Source organism: Simochromis diagramma, unplaced genomic scaffold, assembly GCF_900408965.1.
Source record: "Simochromis diagramma unplaced genomic scaffold, fSimDia1.1 OVJJ01000692.1, whole genome shotgun sequence".
Classification (NCBI taxonomy): Eukaryota; Metazoa; Chordata; class Actinopteri; order Cichliformes; family Cichlidae; genus Simochromis; species Simochromis diagramma.
The window spans coordinates 1,084,014-1,102,052 of NW_024387485.1; the positions used below are offsets into that span (position 1 = coordinate 1,084,014).

The following is an 18,039-nucleotide window of genomic DNA, read 5'->3' on the forward strand; positions in this document are numbered from 1 at the left end:
CAACAGACTAGACTAGAGACTGATCAGTGAAGCTATCTACAAGAAGAGTCAGACCAGACTGTACTTCCTGAGGAAGCTTGGGTCCTTCAATAAGTGTGTTGTGGAGAGTCTTCTTAAATCACCTGCTGGGGTAGCAGCATCAGAGCCAGGGACTTAAAACGGCTCAAAAACCTGATGAAGAACGCTGCTTCTGTCCTACTGTGGAACCAGTGGAGATGATGGTGCAAAGACGGATTCTTCACAAAATCAAAATCACAAAAAAAGAAAATTACGGACAACCCTGAGCATCCTCTTCATGAGTCGGTTTACAGCAGCAGAGTGTCTTCAGACCTGCTGTAATACAGGAGATGCTTCCTGCCCACAGCCATCAGCACCTACAACAACTCATTGAAGAATCCTGGATTAAATTAGTTATGACAATATTTAAGTCACAAGTCACGAGGACTCACACAAAAGTAAAGGATATAAAATAGAAAACAATAAATAACATAACCCCCCCCCCCAAAAAAAAAAAAAAAAGATTCTACTTCTAAAATCGTTCTGGTAAACAGTGACTCCACAGTGTTTTGTTTGTTTTACGTGAACAGTGGGAACTGTGACTTTAGCTGTTAGCTTTTCATAAACTGCAGCGTTGGTACATTTACACTGTGGGTCAGTATGGTGCTGCTTGTTCTTTAAAGCTCTGTGAGAACCATGTGCATACAGTACAAGCAGCCTACATCCTCACTGACCATGTACCACATGTAGGCGACCTTAACTGTACATAGATGCAGCCTTCCTTTCATTCACAGTGAGAATCTGTAAGTAAACGTTCGTCATAAAAGACTGCCAGTGTGAAAGAGCAGCTAGGTGCTTCTGGAGTCTGTGCAGTAGTTTGAGTTTGCTTTGAACTGCAGCTCTTTGCTTGATGCGTGCATGTCCTTGAGGAATAATAGCTTTTTATTGGATGCACATGTGCAAAAGGACAAGAAACAAAAGGACAAAGGAGTAAAAGGGACCAAAGATGGCGGGGCTGCTGCTTGGCAAAGCTCTGTCTTCAGCCACTTGATGTTCCTCTCCTGAGTTTCGTTCCTTTCTGTCTCATTTGTAATGCCCTTTTATGCTGCACATTGAGTTTGTACAATCCAGTGGATTGAAATGTACAGTGATGAAATAAACTCTTGACCCGTTGACGTAATTATCAAAGTGAAAAGAACTGCAGCATAAAATATGTATGTGCATGTTCACATGTGCACTAAGCTCTCTCACGAGTATGCACTAGTGCTTCTGATTTCACATTCATCAGTGAGTACTCAGTGGTGCCACTTGATCACATGATTGAGTCACACAGTCCGCTTGGAAATCAAAATCAAGTGAATAATTCAAGCTAACACAAACACACACTTGCTCACAGACACGTGAGGCAGGCTCCTGAAAACTGTGCTCGTTCATATCATTTCTGAGTGAAAAGACTAGAAGCAGGAGAAAAAGAGATCCAGACTTTGTCTAAAATATTTAACAGTGTAATAATCTCTGTCACGCTGCAATTTATCCAAAAAAGTCTAAAAGTCAGCTGCAGCAATGTATAATGTTTCAAAAGGACCAACATCTTGGACAGGAAAAGGCAGGTGTAGGGAGTGACAACATTTCCTCTTTCCCACATGCTTTTCTGTGTTCTTGGTTCTTCCACAATCTTCACACTGTTCTTCTCTTACAAGCTTTCTTTTCTCACTTTATTTCATCCATCTCCACTGTCATTCAATGCCAGTACACAGTTCTTACATCCAGACAGAGACAACATCTTTTCAAAGTTAATTTCTGCTAAAAATTCAGAGGCTGGACTCAGTGACAAGCAAAGCGAGCTTTCCAAACATGGTTGGTTTGAATGCTTGGACCACAGGAGACGATGGGTTTGTGAACACCAGAAAGCCGCTGTGGACATATGCTTAGTCTAACTGTCATTAACTCAGACACCAGCACCATCAAATGTGTGTTGACAAGAGGAGTAACCAATAAGATGATTTTACCTAGTCGGGTGCCATGTAAAGCAGTTGCTGCAGCAAATGCTCACTGTTTGAAATGATCTTTTCAAATATTCTGTATTTGTGGTCTGGGTCTTACACTTTCAGTTCTGGCCACTGTGGATCATGCTAATTTCACAGTCAGGTGGGTGCCAGTGGAGATGATAACAGATTAGGTTTTCACCAATTTCAATGGTCACAACCAAAGTAGCAAAGATGACACAAAATACTAAGGGATCTTATTTCTGTTTAAGCTAGTTTTTAAAAAGCTAGGACTCCCTACAACCTCCTGCAGGGCATCCAGTCATGAGAGTAAGCCAGTGTAATGAAGGTTCACTGACGGGAGAATTTACTTGGTTTTGATGACAGGTGAAATTAAGCATCACAAAGGACCAAGGATCAAACCTGAGAATGTCACTGAACACATCCTCAACACCAGCACATCATTTCTTCTGGAGCTCGTCTTGTCACATCTTTAAAATAATATGTTTTGCATCTTTACCATCAGTTATTGACGCCCAGGGTTGGTGGTACAAACGTCCATTTTGTGAAGCAAAAGTTCAAGTTCAGGGTTGCCCTGCTTTTTAGGGTCTTTAAAAACATTTATGCACAAAATGTCTGGGCTTTACTGAGTGATGATCTCCAACATTTCCTGCAGTAATTTGCAGCCGATGTGAAGTGGCTGTGATAAGAATTAGCTCCAAGTGCAGAGCTATGGATCTCACCTGGAACAGTATAGAGTATTCAATGTTTAATTAAACATTGCAGTGGTCAGCATATACAGCATTTAGTTCTTACAGGTGCTGAGAGATCTCAGTGGACGTGAGCCTTTTTGTCCTCTTGGCATACTTTTGTGATGTCTTTGTCCTTAATAATTACAAAAATTTAAAAAACCTAAGTGAAAGTGTTGCTTTTTTATTTCTACAGTGTTAGGGATAAAGTCACAGCAATGGGTAAGAATGAGTGGTTTATTTCCAGTCTTAGGTGGCCAGATGCTGTTTCTCCAGGAGAATATCTCTGCAGTTCCAGCGTGACCACTGGAAAACACAGTTTTGTCAGTTTTTATTCTGTATATCTCTGTGCTGATGTCCAAAGTACAAGAGCAAACCCTAACACATGCACACACTATCACTGTTTCATATATAATGCTGAAGTTGAGCACAGTCGGTTCAGGGAGCACTAACAATGGGAGTGGATGGAAGTCTGCTATTGTAAGAAGAGGACAGGAGGCCCTATCAGTCCACACAGCCCCTGCCAGATGCCAGACATCTGTTTCTGTATACGTCCAACCCTTCACCTCCTGTCTTTGTCTCAACGCCAGGCAAGAGGATTAAAGCTACACAGAGTTCACAAACTGTTCATCACTTCAGACTTTATTAAAGACACAGGCCTGCTATCACTGGCTGAGCAGCACACCCAGCTGTACAGTCTCACAGACACTTCCTGAATGCCACGGCACAGTGCCCGTAATCCTCTCTGATTCAGACCAGAAATCCTGCATTATTTGTTTGGGTTTTTTCACAGAAGCTGAAGCTGAGAAAGAGCAGGGGCAGAAGGGTTCTGTCAATTACATCCGCAGCGAGGACAGCGGCCCCGCTTAGCATCCTAACAATAAAACAATAAATTAAAAAAGGTTTGGCAGTGATGTGTGTGTCTAGTTTTAGTAACTGGGACAGGGTTTGGGTTATTAAAACACCAGTTTGGATATGTTAGAACTGTTTTAATTGGGCACCATTGTTCTTTAGCTCTGGTCTAATCTTCTCTTGAGTCTTATGGTCCAAGTTATTTGCATCTGCCAGTCAAAAGTTGGAAGTCCAGTACAAGTGAAATGTGTGTCACATAATGTTTGTTGTTTTCAGAGGTGATTATTTACTTTTTCTTGCTTGTGTCTGCCAGCCAACACTTCAGGCATCACTTTCTAATCAGTTTGTCTATTTTTTTCCTCTCACATATCCCCCCTCCCCCTCTGCTGCACTCCAAACCCAACCAGAAATGCATGCGCTTCAACCCGGATGCAACGGTCTGGGTTGCCAAGCAGCGGATCCTTTGTACACTTAATCAGAGCCTGAAAGATGTGCTCAACTATGGGCTTTTCCAGCCAGCGAGCAACGGGAGAGAAGGCAAGTTCCTGGATGAAGAACGCATCCTCCGAGAATACCCCCAGCCAATCAGCAAGGGCGTCCCAGCTCTGGAGGTAAACTGTTGACAAATTTACGTGAATCACATCACATTTTTTGGATATTTTATGTTACATAATCTAAAAGTTCAAACAGGAAATTGTTTAAATTCTGATGTAAATAATACAGGTGTGGTCAGAAGTTTACATTCACTCATCATCATGAATATCAGGGTAAATTTCTTTATACTGTTTTTCTTTCCAGGGTGGAATGAAAAACAGTTCACATTTAATCACTTAAAAAAAATCTGAATTAGATGCATAAATGTATCTTGGATTTTCTCTAATCCACACATGGTCAAACATATATGTACAGGCTCAAATGTCATTAGTGAGCATGATTTGCTGTAGCTTGTAGTTTCTCTTTGTCAGCATAAAAAGGATTTGTCAGCACTCACTGGAATGACCAATACTCAGAATAACAGGATAGTCCAAGGAGAATTCTACATTTAAATTAAAGTCTACTGGAGCCATTTTTACACAGCTGCAGATTCCAAGATAATCAGTTCAAACAATTTTATTGAAGCACAAGTTATTTGGTGTCATCACTTTGCCAAACTGTTAGCCTCAGATGAGAGGGAAGTGGTTAGGATGTTCAGGAACTGGAAACTACTGGAATACATGGTCCAACAAAAGTGCCTGGTCAACGTGCAACTTACTAAGAGACATTTAATCAATATATAGATTTTTATCCTGTGTTGGTCATAGAAAACCCTAAATAAAGCCAACATTGTGCACCCAATTCTTCTTCTTAAAGATATATGCTGTAGCCTGGAAAAAGGACAGCTCAAACAAATAATTAAAATCCCCAAATTACAATGACATTCATGCCCATGACGACTGTGTGTAAACCTCAAACCGCAAATGTATTTTTTGAGATGTATATTTAAAAAAATTCAAATCAACACTGAAATTCAGTATCGTTGAAAAGTGAGGAAGGACTGAAGGAATCATTCTTTTGCTTATGTGGCTCAAAAGTTCTGTGCAATACTTTGATTTAGATATAAGTTTGCAAGTAATTTAAAAAATCCTGTTAGTATGGATCTTTAACGAATCCTGCAGTAAAATGTTTACAGCTGACAGCAGACAGCCCGTAAAAGTAGTGAAGTGTGCTCTTTATCAAAAGGACGCATCTTAGGCATTATCCCAGTGATTTCCTTTCCAGAGGAAAAGTTGCTTTCAAGATGCACCCAGAGGTGCAAAGTAAACTGGCTGTGACTTATTAGAGGTCACTGGATCCCAAATGTGTACTAATTTAATAGAGGGATTACTGGAGCCACCCTTTTGATTCGGGACTTTTATTCAAGGCATAGTTGCACTCACTCTGTGGTATCTGATCTCAGATCAGTACAGCACAGACGTGTAATGAGGTATAATATAACTGTTGCTTTACAGTAAGAAGTTACTGACTGTCAGGAGAAATATTAAATATAAAGTCATAATGATTTTTCTTGAATTTCTGTTGATGCCTACAATTTTTAAACACAGTAATGTAACCGTTTTGCTTACTTTTTTTTACTCAACAGTTCCGATACAAGAGCAGAGTCTACAGACAGCCCAATGTCGATGAGAAACAGATCGCCAAACTTCATACAAAGGTAGGATTTCTGTTGAGTTAGTATTTAGTCACATGTTTAGGAAGCACACTGACTCTCAGACAGGGATTGCAAGTCATTTATGATGAGCCAACTTTGTCTCTATGTGCATGTCAAAATCAAGGTGAAGTAGACGTGTCTCGGTCATGTGGCATTATTTGGAAAACCGGTCTCTGCTTTTAGTCAGAGGATCATTAAACTATCGATAAGCTTTTACCCACAATTCAGCTGAACTGAATGGATTTAAAAATCCCAGTGAGGTAAAAACACATTAAAGATGATATTTAACGAGGATGCGCCTCTTTGCACCTACCTGACACTGGGTGTTTGGAACAGCAGATAAATGCTCTTAGAAACCGGGTACATGTAGCTGAGACAAATGATCATGAAATCCAAGAATAAATAATAAATGAAATGTGCGACAATAAATGTCACACTTCCACCCACCTCACTCTGACTGTTGGCTGGCCCCTGGGAAGTGCAGTGTGAAAACACAACAGTAATGGCTGTTTCACACCAAAGGTGTTGCCAAAATAAAATCATAAAAATGAGAAAAGAAAGGACGCTCACAGATTGAGTTTCTTTGTAGTGGCCTCAATAATCACTCTCTCAATTGGATTAACGCTTGCATCTGTTTGCTGTGCTTCTTGGCAGCTCGAGTTGTGACGAGAAAAGAGTGAGGGATAGAAAGTCCAAGCAAGCGCACAGTGCGACTTACCTGTCAGTTATGCTTATTTGGCTTTGCTGTTCCTGTGTGATAGTCGAGAAACTCTGGGAGTTTGTATGCTGCTCAGATGAAGGCTGTTCTTTTTTCTGGCAGCCCAACAGCAGACTGCTCCCTCACTCTATCTCTGTTCCTCCCACATGAACTGAAATAAATGTATACAGTAAATTGAAGATTTCTAGCGTCTCCATCGCTGTGAAAGGCTAGCTCTGGGCTGCTTTCCCACTGCTACTGTAATCCTGTAGTGCAGCCAAAGTATAAGTGTCTCTGGCAGCGCTCTGTTACCGGCATTATGGGAAACTGTCTGACAGCTGCTCTAACTCCATCTCGACTATAGGGAAGAGAGGATGGACGAGAGGTGGTAGGCTACTAGAATCCAAAAAGTTCAGAAAAAGCTCATGTTCAATAAATATGGGGCACGGTGGTTAATGTGCTCAAACAAAGTTTACAAAAGGGTCAGTTTAGCAAATGCGTTTGACAGACATCTGTTTCTAATTTTTCTAATGTTTGTTTCTTGGCTTGACCCAACTTTTCGGAGCTAATCCTGTTTGCCATGCAGTCTGCTGCCCTGCGGTTGGCTCGAGCTCACACTGAGAGAGCCAATCAAACTTCAGTTTCCCAAACTATTTCAGTAAAAGGAGAAAGAGAGAGAGAAGGATAGGGTACCGTCCTGCAGACTGATTCATCAGGCCTGCAGATGCACACGCACACACACACACACACACACACACACACACACACACACACACAAGGGACGTATCAGCTACATTAAATAAAACATTCCAGAAAAACACATGAACTCTTGACATTTCTGGGTATTTAACTGACTCATCATGGTTAAGATTTAAACAGCAGCTCTATGCATCTGTGATGAAAACCAGCTTCGTTTCATTCGGTCACATCAGCCTGATAGAACGGTATCAGCTGTCACATTAGCTAATGTGGACTGGCTGATCCAGCTGGCAGCTTAGCTCAACTACATGACCAGTCTGAGGTAAATCTATGCTTGATTATTGTTTTTGCTTTTTATTTATTTTATTCCTTTACTTCTATGAATAAAGCTTGGAATGTTTTTTAAACTGTTTCGTTCTTTATTGGTTAGTTTAAAGGAAAAATCTCCTCCTCATTTATTCTCCTGCTTTTCTTTCCAGTCCATTCTTATTTTGCTACCTATTGTCCTTCTCTTCTTTTGCCATCTCATTCTTCGTTCCTCATTTTACTCCTCTCCTTTGGGGAGCTGCTCTCTTATCTATTTTTATCATGTGGCCTGGAAAGAAAGCAGACAGAACAGGAAGGAGCAACCATTCCACTCTTTCCACTCGCCACACTCTCAGTCCTGTCATGTCCCTTTCTGTGTAGCCTGCTTTCAGTTTCCTTGTATTCTACCTTATATTCCTTCCATCTCCATCTGCAAGCCTCTCTCAGTTTAACAATGTATTCCTAAGCGTTTCCACTTTTCACCCTTCGTTATTCTTTATCTCAACTTCTATTTCAGTCTTTTTGCAGCTCTGAACCTCTATCCTGTCTTTCTCGCTCTCACACACCCACTACCATTTGTTCTTTTTCCTCACTCTAATAGCGCTTTGTTTTTTCTGGTTGTGTAGGCCAATCTGAGGAAGTTCATGGACCTTGTTCAACATAATCAAGTGGACAAAGTGGCCAAGATGTTGGAAAGAGGCTTTGATCCCAACTATCACGATAGTGACACTGGCGGTAAGGCAACATGCTGCTCATAAGCACAGACAACAAACACTTCAAGTACACTAAAATCACAATTTACAGTTTATACAAGTGCAAGTCCTGGTTTGATAATGTGTATGTATACACACTGTTACTCTGAGGAGGGTCAGCAACAGCAGAGAAGCACATAATAGAGGAAGAAAACTCACCAGGTGTTATCAGAATATGTCCATTTTTTTTCTTCATTTGCAAAAAAGAAAATGTAAAAACACTTGGAGACTCCCAACTGCCAGTCTTGGTATCCGGGGATCGGTCCGCCAGGACCTCCACTCCTAGCTGCCGCCTGTCTCACAATGCACCCGCCTCCGAAGGGTGGCTGGCCTCTCCCTTAGAGATAAGGTGAGTTCGGCCATCCGGGAGGGGCTCAGAGTAGAGCCGCTGCTGCTCCACATCGAAAGGAGCCAGCTGAGGTGGTTTGGGGATCTGACAAGGATGCCTCCTGGGCGCCTCCTGGGTGAGGTGTTCTGGGCATGTTCCTCCAGGAGGAGGCCCCGGGGCAGACCCAGGACACGCTGGAGAGATTATATCTCTCGGCTGGTCCCAGACAAGCTGGCGGAGGTGGCTGGGGAGAGGGAGGTCTGGGCTGCTTGGGCTGCTGCCCCCGCGACCCGGCCCCGGATAAACAGAAGAAGATGGATGGATGGATGGACCTGGAGAATCCAGTTACAAAAACATAGAGCTGGATTTTTTTGGATTGGCTGGATTTTATTTTTGTTTTATTGTATTGAAGTTTTTAGTTTATTATCAACCCTTGCTTAAAAATCGACCATTTATTTGAAGTTTGGCCAAGATGAAGAAAAGACAGCTTATTAGAAGCAAAGGTAGTCAAAGGTTTACCATTCATGAACCTGTGGAAGGATCATTAGTGGATCTCATGGTAGCACCTAAATGAGATGTGGATTTTTGGATGTTAGCGTCTGCTCTCCCTCGCTCTTACCAGGACATCTGTGTAAATCTCCCAAAGTGAGCAAGTATGCTTCCACAGCGACCTCTTGTTGGCACTTTTACAACCTTCTGCAGACTGTGGACGGGCATGAGTCAGTTAAAAGAGTCAATCAAGTATGCCCACACCTTTTTTTGCCTTTATTTTCGACTTTGATTATATTTAAAAAGTTAAAAATGCAAAAGCCCTTGTAATCTTCAGTTTAATGATCTTCAAGTTCCCCATTTTGTGTGCTAATTTTATACCAAATTAGAAGCATCTTATCTAAAAGATACTGAAAACCTCGTCCATGTATTTCTTACTTTAGGCTGGTCAAAGTGTACTTCCTTATAATCAGGTTGTCCTAAAAGCTCCCTGAAAGCATACACGAGGAGAATTTAATTTAGAATTAAGATCGGAGTGATCAGATTCCATCGTATCTGAAGCCCCCACAGGAACATATTATCCAAATGGAAAAGTGTGGTTACAAGAGTTTACATAAGCAGAATGAGAGGCAAAGTCCCATCGAACCAGCTCCCAGTTTGGTTTCAAGACACGGAGACCTCGTATAACTTTAAGAACTTTTCTCTTTGCTAAAGAGTTGAATCAGGTGATCCTGAACTGCCTCTTTGTTAAACTGTTGGAGGTTCGTGCTGTTTAAGTGCTAACCATTACACCCGGAGCCTTTTTTTCTCCACTCACCCTTTTACTCTAATTAATTGCAATATTGTATGTCATTAACCAACCCTTCCTGAGCCGGGTTGTTCTGTTGAACTGGTTCTTGCTCGCTCATAGAGTATTATTTGTGAATCATTCTCTGTAATGTTGCAGCTTCTTACAATGAAATGATCTTGAGATAACTGTTGTTGTAAAATGTTGTTGAAGAAATGTATTAAAATGTAGCTAAATGGGAGGAGACGCCAGAGCCAAAAAAGTACTGATTTGTGTAAGATATCATATGTGGTCCACCAAGGTCGAGAGCCCTTCATTGGAAAAGGAAAAAAAAAGCCAACACCAAAGCCAAGGGGTCTACTTCCAGTCCCATCATGACCAGAGGCTGCTCCATGCACAGGATTAAGTGACTTGTAGTTATAGGATTACTAGTAGGGAAAGCAGCATCCTTTCCAGAAGCAACAGTTCGATGCAATCGGTTGTGAAGGTATTCGTGAGTTCAATTTTTGAATGGCTGTCAAGGCACTAAGTTGCACTCTAAATTAGAAATGGTACATGTAAAAATCTGTGAGGATGGAGGGGAATGAAGGCTTTGTTTTTAAGAACTCACATGTATGTTGGGGACACTGCATTTTTAAAAATATATATATATGTAATTTTTATGGCATAAAGAAGAAGCAATTCAATTCTTCTGAACTCAAAAAAGAAAGTGAGAAAAGCTTTGAACTGACCCTTCAAGACAAGCTAGAGTGCCTTGTGAAAGTATTCTATAATTAAACCAAGAAAACAGAGCTGTTTGGCCTTGGTGCCAAATATAAAAGGAGCCACTAAATAGCAAACATGTGCACTGCTTCAGAAACCTGCTGAAGTGGAGGACACTGCCCTGTGGGCAGCAGTGAAGGATTTTGTTTGTTCCAGGTGTGAACATGTGAGTGGTGTATAGAAATTCCCTTGAGGAAAATGTGGGTTAGGTCTGCCTGCTCCATCCTGGGCAAATAGAGCTATCCCAGCCAGAGGCATGGCTCTGTGTCTTTGGAGCCACACATGGAGGGTGGGCAGCTACTACCCAGCTAATGAGTTATGTCCTAACATCAGTGTGTACTCAACACACAAATGTTCCATAAAATCAAAGTGAGCAGGTGTTTCATGCTACACTAGGCCAGGATGATAGTTAGGAGTCCTCACAGGACCACTTGGAAGCAGACTGAGGAGACTAACACCCCGCAAGTACAACAACATATAATCTCCAAGCATGCACTACACCACTCTGTTGTTCACTCAACTTAATTTGCTGTGGAACTTCTTCTTCCACTTAACATCATCGGTGTTCTCTGTTAAACAGATGAGAAATCTATCAGGAGCAACACAGGCATTTTTTTTTAAACAGGAGCTTCAAAAGACCAAAACGAAATACACACAATATTCGTTTGTTATATAACAGGAAGCACATGCACGCTGCCTGTGGTTGTCCAGAAACATTTTGCCTGCTGACTGTGAAAACAGAAAAATATGGAATAGGATGAGACGTGTTCAGGGAAAATAGGAAATGAAGGACATGTCAAATACATCATGTACATCTGGGGTTTCCTATGATTCTGAAAGGTTGTGCTTATCTATTTATTTTTATTGATGATATATTCTTAAAATATGGCAAGGCCTTTAAATACCTTAACTGCAGATGGTAACGGACCTAAAACTGAAATAAAGTTGCATTAGAGGTATGCGTATTATTATTCCTCTGTGAGTGGTCATGTTCATTTACCAAAGGCTTGCTCCGTGATCTTTCCATTACTATCAAGTTATTGCCTTAAAGTAATTATGCCACAGACATCACTCAAGGGTTCTCAGAAAAATCACTTTTAACAGCAAGCAAGGCAGTGATTAAAATGATCGATTAACAGTAATAACACAAGCATATAATTGGCATACAATTGCATTTTTGCACCAACAAGATGATTCCCAAGTGCTGCTAGCCAAACATTTGCCATATCTCAGCATGGTGTGCCGTATGTTCTTGAAAAAAATCCACAGCAGATGGACATTACCTAAAACAGGATCTTATAGATCATCTGGCCATTCAGTGGATTTCAAGTGGCTGTCAAGATGCCACACCTAAAAAAGGAAACAGGGCGAAAGAGTCAAAGGACTGGACTGAAAATCCAAATTTAAAAAGTTTCCATCAAATCATCACTGATGACTGTTGAAGAGTTCAGGAAAACATTTACATTTACATCTACTGTATAAAATGCAGTGCAGGCTTTGTCATGGCATAGCTTTCATTTCAGTGATTCCACACTGAGCTTTCACTCAGTGTGGAATCATCTTGATAGATAATGGAGAGCTTTAAAACATCCTGAGGCGATAGCTGGATCCTTGAGAGGTTACACAGGTAGTCCAAGTTCTCCACAACAGCACATCAATATTTGCCATTGTCCCTGTGTTTATGGTGTTGTAAACATGTGTGGCCCATAAGCATGCATTAGGAGACATGTCTGACCTGTAATAACATGGAGCTGCACTCACCTGTGCCACCCAACTGAAAGAAGCCAAACATGCACTTTAGTACAACAGTAAACATTTTTCATTCTGATGAGCGGTGGTGTAAAACACAAAATCCCACACATTCAGTGTTCTAAGTTTGCAGGGAAATAAAAAACCAAAACCCTTTATGATTATGGAAGAATAATAGAGCTGCTCCTATAATGATAATACCAACATCTTAGCTAATATCCAAAAGTTTTAATGCTTAAACAAGCAACATGTAACTCATAAACCCTTCATTTCATAGCATCACACCAGAGACTGTGTGAAAAGCCATTCTTGGAAATGTAAGGGGTGGGTTCTCTTAGTTCAAGCATAAATTTGTTCCTTGACTGTGGTTAATAATTCATACTTGTATTTTAAAGGCGGTAACAACTTTATCTATTTTTAAAAGCTAAAGACTTTTTATATCAGCCTTTCACTAAAATATCACCCACTCTCCAGCTCAGTACAGATTCAACAGTTAATGGGTGTGGTGAGGCATGGTCGGCGATGCCGTGCGGACGCACCTGCACGTCATCTGCAATCACGCCCGCCGTGGTAAAACACAGGGGAGCAGGGGTCTGCTCCGGCCGGAGGAAGAGGAGTGGCTGATCGAGCCGGGAGCAGCGGCGGTGACAGAGGAGACAGAGGTCCCAGAGCCAGGGGAGCCTGCTCGATTGGAGCTGGCGTGCACCAAGCTTGAGATCGGCGTGCTCGCCAGACCGGCCTCACATCCACCAGAGGCCAGTGCACGCCGGACATCTGCACAGGTCCCCGTGAGCAGGGGCTCACGACCGTGCCTGCGGGGTTGTGCCAGCTCGCCAGAAGAGACACAGTCCTGTTGGAAACTGGTTGGGGGAGTAGGTCTGGCCGGATGGCTCCCTGGCCTCAATCAGGCGATGGGGGTGCGTGGTGAGGCGTTGTCGGTGATGTCGTGCAGACGCACCTGCACGGCATCTGCAATCACACCCGGCGTGGTAAAACCGGGGGAGCAGGGGTTGTGTGTTGTAAGTTGTGGTGTGATGTGCGGCTGGCAGCTTAAGAGCTGCAGCTGATGACAATAAATGGCTCTAAATGATGATCTGTGGTCCCGCCGTGCCTTATTCACACCACAATGGGATTGACAGAAAACTCTCAAAGCTTTTGCTAAAAAAAACAACAAGGAGGAAGAGGAGACATTTACACTGAGATCTGAGCTTCTGGAGGGCATGTATTACTATGGCACAGAGAATCACTCATGGTTCAGCTGTACTTGCCCCTGAGAGGATGCTAATCAGACCGTGAGGACTTTAGAAGAACAGTGTGTGAGGAAGAAACATCAAGCTGCTCTTTTTCCTTTAAAAAAACGAAAGAAAGCAGAAGACCCTTTTGTAAGAAGGGATCACGTCTGTCGACCTTATTGTTGTTCAACCCCTCACAAAAAACCTCTCTCCAATCATTTGGTAAGCACCAATTTAAGTGCTGTTGACTCACCTGATTGTTAAGGATGACAATTATGTTTATTTATGTCCACTTAATGAATATGTCCAGTGCTGGAGAGCTTAACATGGTCAGTATTGAGTGGAAAGACTGGCCATAAACATGGTCTACCAAGGCAAATAAAGATGGAGTGAAGAGCAGAAGAGCAGAAAAGGTTATTAGGCAGAGAATTGAGGTTATCATATTGGGCTTTGAGAGCTGTTGGGTGCTATTGTTAAATGAATGTCTTGCTGCTTAGAGGAAGAGGCGTCTCTGGTGTTCAGGACTCAGCTCGTACCAGCTATTGATTACAGCCAGTGAGCAAAAGCTCCACGTGATCGACAAACAAAATAAAATCACTCGTCTTCGTCTAGCTCCCCATGTCTGCACTGTCAGCACAGTAGGACAAATCAAGCCTCATTTCCATCCCTTCAGAAGCTGCCACTTACCCACTTGGTGCCATTCATTTTGGTACAAGGCGAGAAATAGCTTTCCCACTCTCAAAAAGTGCTCATGACTCTTTGTCACAACAAACATAGCGACTGAATTTTTGGTCGCTCTTATCCAGTTTCACTACACTGGGCTCTGCTCTGCCACAACAATATTTCTCACATGTGACATTTTTACAAGAATGACAAACTAAACTTGCACAAGTGTGCAGGAGACAGTATTAAAATCTCAATATAATAAGGTAACTGAAATAACTGCTGCTGACTGGAATGAAATCATTTATTTTGACATAACTACAGAAAAAATCATACATGGTTTCCATAGATGATTTCTGTGTCAGTTTAGAAATGATTGAGCATGACTGTTTGATATATCATCAAACTGGGTCACAGCTGTTGCTAAAGTGTCTTATTTTGATGACCTAATTGAGAAACATTCGTCGATGTTTAAATCACCTCAAAGTTTATCCCTTACTACTCTAATTAGTCTTGACAGCGAACTGGCCTGTTTTTATCGGCCCGCTTCATGTCAGTTTAAATGAGGTAACAACCTGAACCTCGACTGTAAGCGCTGAAAGGTGTGCTGAAACCCCACTTGAATTATGGAATGGTGAAAAAAGCAATATGAAAATTTACAAACTCCCAAATGTTGCATCAGAAAGTATACATGAGAGCGCCCTCATTGAAATTCAGATTGCACTTTCTGAAGCACTTATATATTTACCTCATTTTAGTATGTAAGTATAGGTCCATTCAAACTTGTATATCCACCAGTTTACTACAGTCAAGTGTTATTTGTACTAAGAGTGAGTCTAAAAGAAGCCAAATGCACGAGACCATCACAAAACACATCTTGTTAAAATGCACCGTGCAGCTGGGAGTCAGTTTTGGATTTATTAAGGACAAAAATGAGCCAAGCAGAAACTGATGCACATTTTTATTTATACCATCATCTTTGTACTCTGCACCATTGTCATGTTGATGTCAAACTGTCAGTCGTGTCTATCGTCTACTCTGTTGCATATTTGTACACATACTTGGTCAGTTCAGTCTTTAAGTGATGACGTGATGAATCCTGCTTCCAGGTCCAAACTACTCTGCGTTTATTAAGACTTGTGTTTCTAACATGTTTAAGTGCTTTGTATCTTGTTCTATTTAATCTGAAAAAGCCCCTAAAAACAGTCAATGATCACTGTCACCTCCCTCAGTTTTTATCATCACTGTTCATTTTAAAGCTCCGTTTTTAAACCCTTACAATGTAACTACAGCCCAGCCCATGCAACAGTATATTAATGACTAACCTGGTATTGTGGATGGATTATCTCAGTTGTTCTCCTGACTGAAGTTTGGTCTGGTTACAGCATCCTGCCATGCGATTACATTTGTCTCTAACCATCAGGAACCCTCACGTTAACTTTTATCGAGTGGAAAGAAGTTAGCGTTCATCCTCCAGTTTCACTGTGTTTATGTTATGCTAACATAGCTGTGTAGCTAGCGATCACGTGGCACATCATTATATACCAGCTAGCCCAACTTCAGTAACCCTACAAACGTCACTGCTGTTTAGTTTTCTGTCTTCATTTATGTTGGAAGTGATAGCAGAGCTGTACGTTTGAATTTTTCTAGAAATCTCTCAGTCAGAACATGCTATATCATGCTTAGGTGGAAACTAGCGAGCTAACTTCTGCTAGCTTCTAACTCTGTTAAATTTAATAAATTCTGTTTTCATTGATGCCTGGATGTTAAACTTAATTGTTGCACCTGGTAAAGCAGCAACGCTGATCATTTTATTAAAGATGAAAGAATTTAGACAGTTTTTAACTCTCAGTGATGCTGCAGTGTTTGTTTGACCTGACGTGGAGTTTGGACCCAGAAACGGCTAATGACGTCAGACGTAAAGACCGGATACAGCCTATTCTGATTCCAATTCTTCATCGTCAAAACCATAAGTGGAAAAACCTGCCTGAAACCGAGTGCAGAGTATACAGAAGAAGAATATTATTTGATCAGTGCATTTTGGTTCATGACTTTCATTGGGTTCATCAGCAGCAGATTTCACTTTACAATGCCTGCTTATACCACTTAACAAGTGCTAATTTACTCAGGTGTCCTAAAGTGTTAAAGTAAAAGCAAATCTTAAAATGTGGTTTGAATGATAGCACACATGCTGTCCCTTGAGTTTTCAGTCTGCACTTTCTTTTTCTTCACTCTCTCTTCTTTCCAGACAGAATTTCAGTCATTAAAATGTTTATTTGTTGTTGTTATTTCTTGTTTTTCTAGAGAGCCCATTGACATTTGCAGCTCACCTGGACAATGCGGGGGAGATCATAAAGGTGCTGAAGAATGGAGGAGCTCATTTGGACTTCAGGGCAAAAGATGGCATGACTGCTCTTCACAAAGCTGCAAGGTCGAAGAACCAGATTATACTCACGGTGAAGGCTCCTCTCCTTTCATTTGTTTAGCACTTGCTTACTTGTGCATTGCTGGCTTTCTTTGTGTTAGAAGCCCAATGAAAGTCTGACAGCTGATAGATCATGCTCGAAGATGTTTTGCTGCAACGTAACCAACATGCATTCTTAATGCATGCAGACCTGTCATTTCACAGCATGTTGAGCTGATTAAGGGATGATGCTTCTAACTGTACTTGTACTCGTGAAGTGAAGGCTGTAGGTGAGTGTAGACAAGACTTCTGCAAGAGAAACAAAATATGTTTTATCGTTGAAATCTCACAATGGACAGTCAGTTTCATAATGGTGTGTGTGTGTGTGTGTGTGTGTGTGTGTCATGTGCACATGCATCAGCTTTTATATCAGCTTTTAACAGCTTTGAGTCTGTAAAAATATTTTGATTATAAATTTATGTAAATGTTAAAGAAACTTGGTTCCAGAAAACTGTTTTAGTGACTCCTGTGACTTTAGGTGAACTGAAATATCACTCACATTTGCACACAGCACGTGTGCAGGTTTGCGAGCTCTTTGCAAAGAAAGAATCACAGCTTATCTGCTTTATACTAATGTAGCAGCTACCTGTCTAACTTTCTTACCTGTCCATCCTTAGACGCTGCTAGAATTGGGAGCTTCTCCAGACTACAAGGACAGCCGGGGTCTCACTCCCCTGTATCACAGTGTGGTGGTGGGTGGGGACCCAGGCTGCTGCGAGCTTCTACTGAACCACCACGCTTCTGTGTGTTGCCAAGACGAGAACGGCTGGCATGAAGTTCACCAGGTACGACCCTGTGCACGACGTGCACCTCTAGACACGCACATAAAAATAGATTTAAAAAAATTTCCTCTGTGGTTATTTGGAACAGCTTGTATTAGTAAGGCACGCACACACATAGCCTTTCTCCGGCTGTGGGCGACTGTCTTGGCAGCTGTTACCCGTTGAAGTAGATAAAGGCGTTTAAAGAGAGCCACTCTGCAGCAGTAACAAACTGTGAGCATCTCCACAAAGCGTGTGTGAGGTTGCTTTCAAGCCATCTGCTTTATCAGATTCCTTACATCTCGTTATCCTTGCGGAGCTGTCAAAAACTCTGCCCTCCCCCAACTGTCCCATTTCAGACATGATAACACTCTGCTGTCAATTAACAATTACATGTATAGGATGGCTGATGGTGGCTCAGACTGTAAAGTTTTCTTTACTAATCCATAAAATTCTGGAAAATGCCATCAAGGAACGTAACGAACACCATACGCTGGTATGTTTCATGCTAACAGGCAAACAAAGCACTGAGCGTTAGTAATGTAACAAACTTCATGGACACAAGAATGTTATCCCTTC

At 41.6% G+C, this 18,039-nt stretch overlaps 1 protein-coding gene across 4 annotated transcripts in view; it reads left to right on the top strand.

Moving 5' to 3' along the window:
* The window catches only part of shank2b (SH3 and multiple ankyrin repeat domains 2b), a 305,670-nt gene that overhangs the window by 111,313 nt on the left and 176,318 nt on the right, over positions 1-18,039 (top strand). For all 4 annotated transcript variants that reach the window (XM_040016691.1, XM_040016692.1, XM_040016693.1 and 1 more), the window contains exons 3-7: positions 3,991-4,194; positions 5,703-5,774; positions 8,100-8,208; positions 16,540-16,691; positions 17,317-17,484. In XM_040016691.1, the coding sequence (XP_039872625.1) occupies positions 3,991-4,194; positions 5,703-5,774; positions 8,100-8,208; positions 16,540-16,691; positions 17,317-17,484 (705 nt within the window). The remainder of the gene's footprint in view (positions 1-3,990; positions 4,195-5,702; positions 5,775-8,099; positions 8,209-16,539; positions 16,692-17,316; positions 17,485-18,039) is intronic.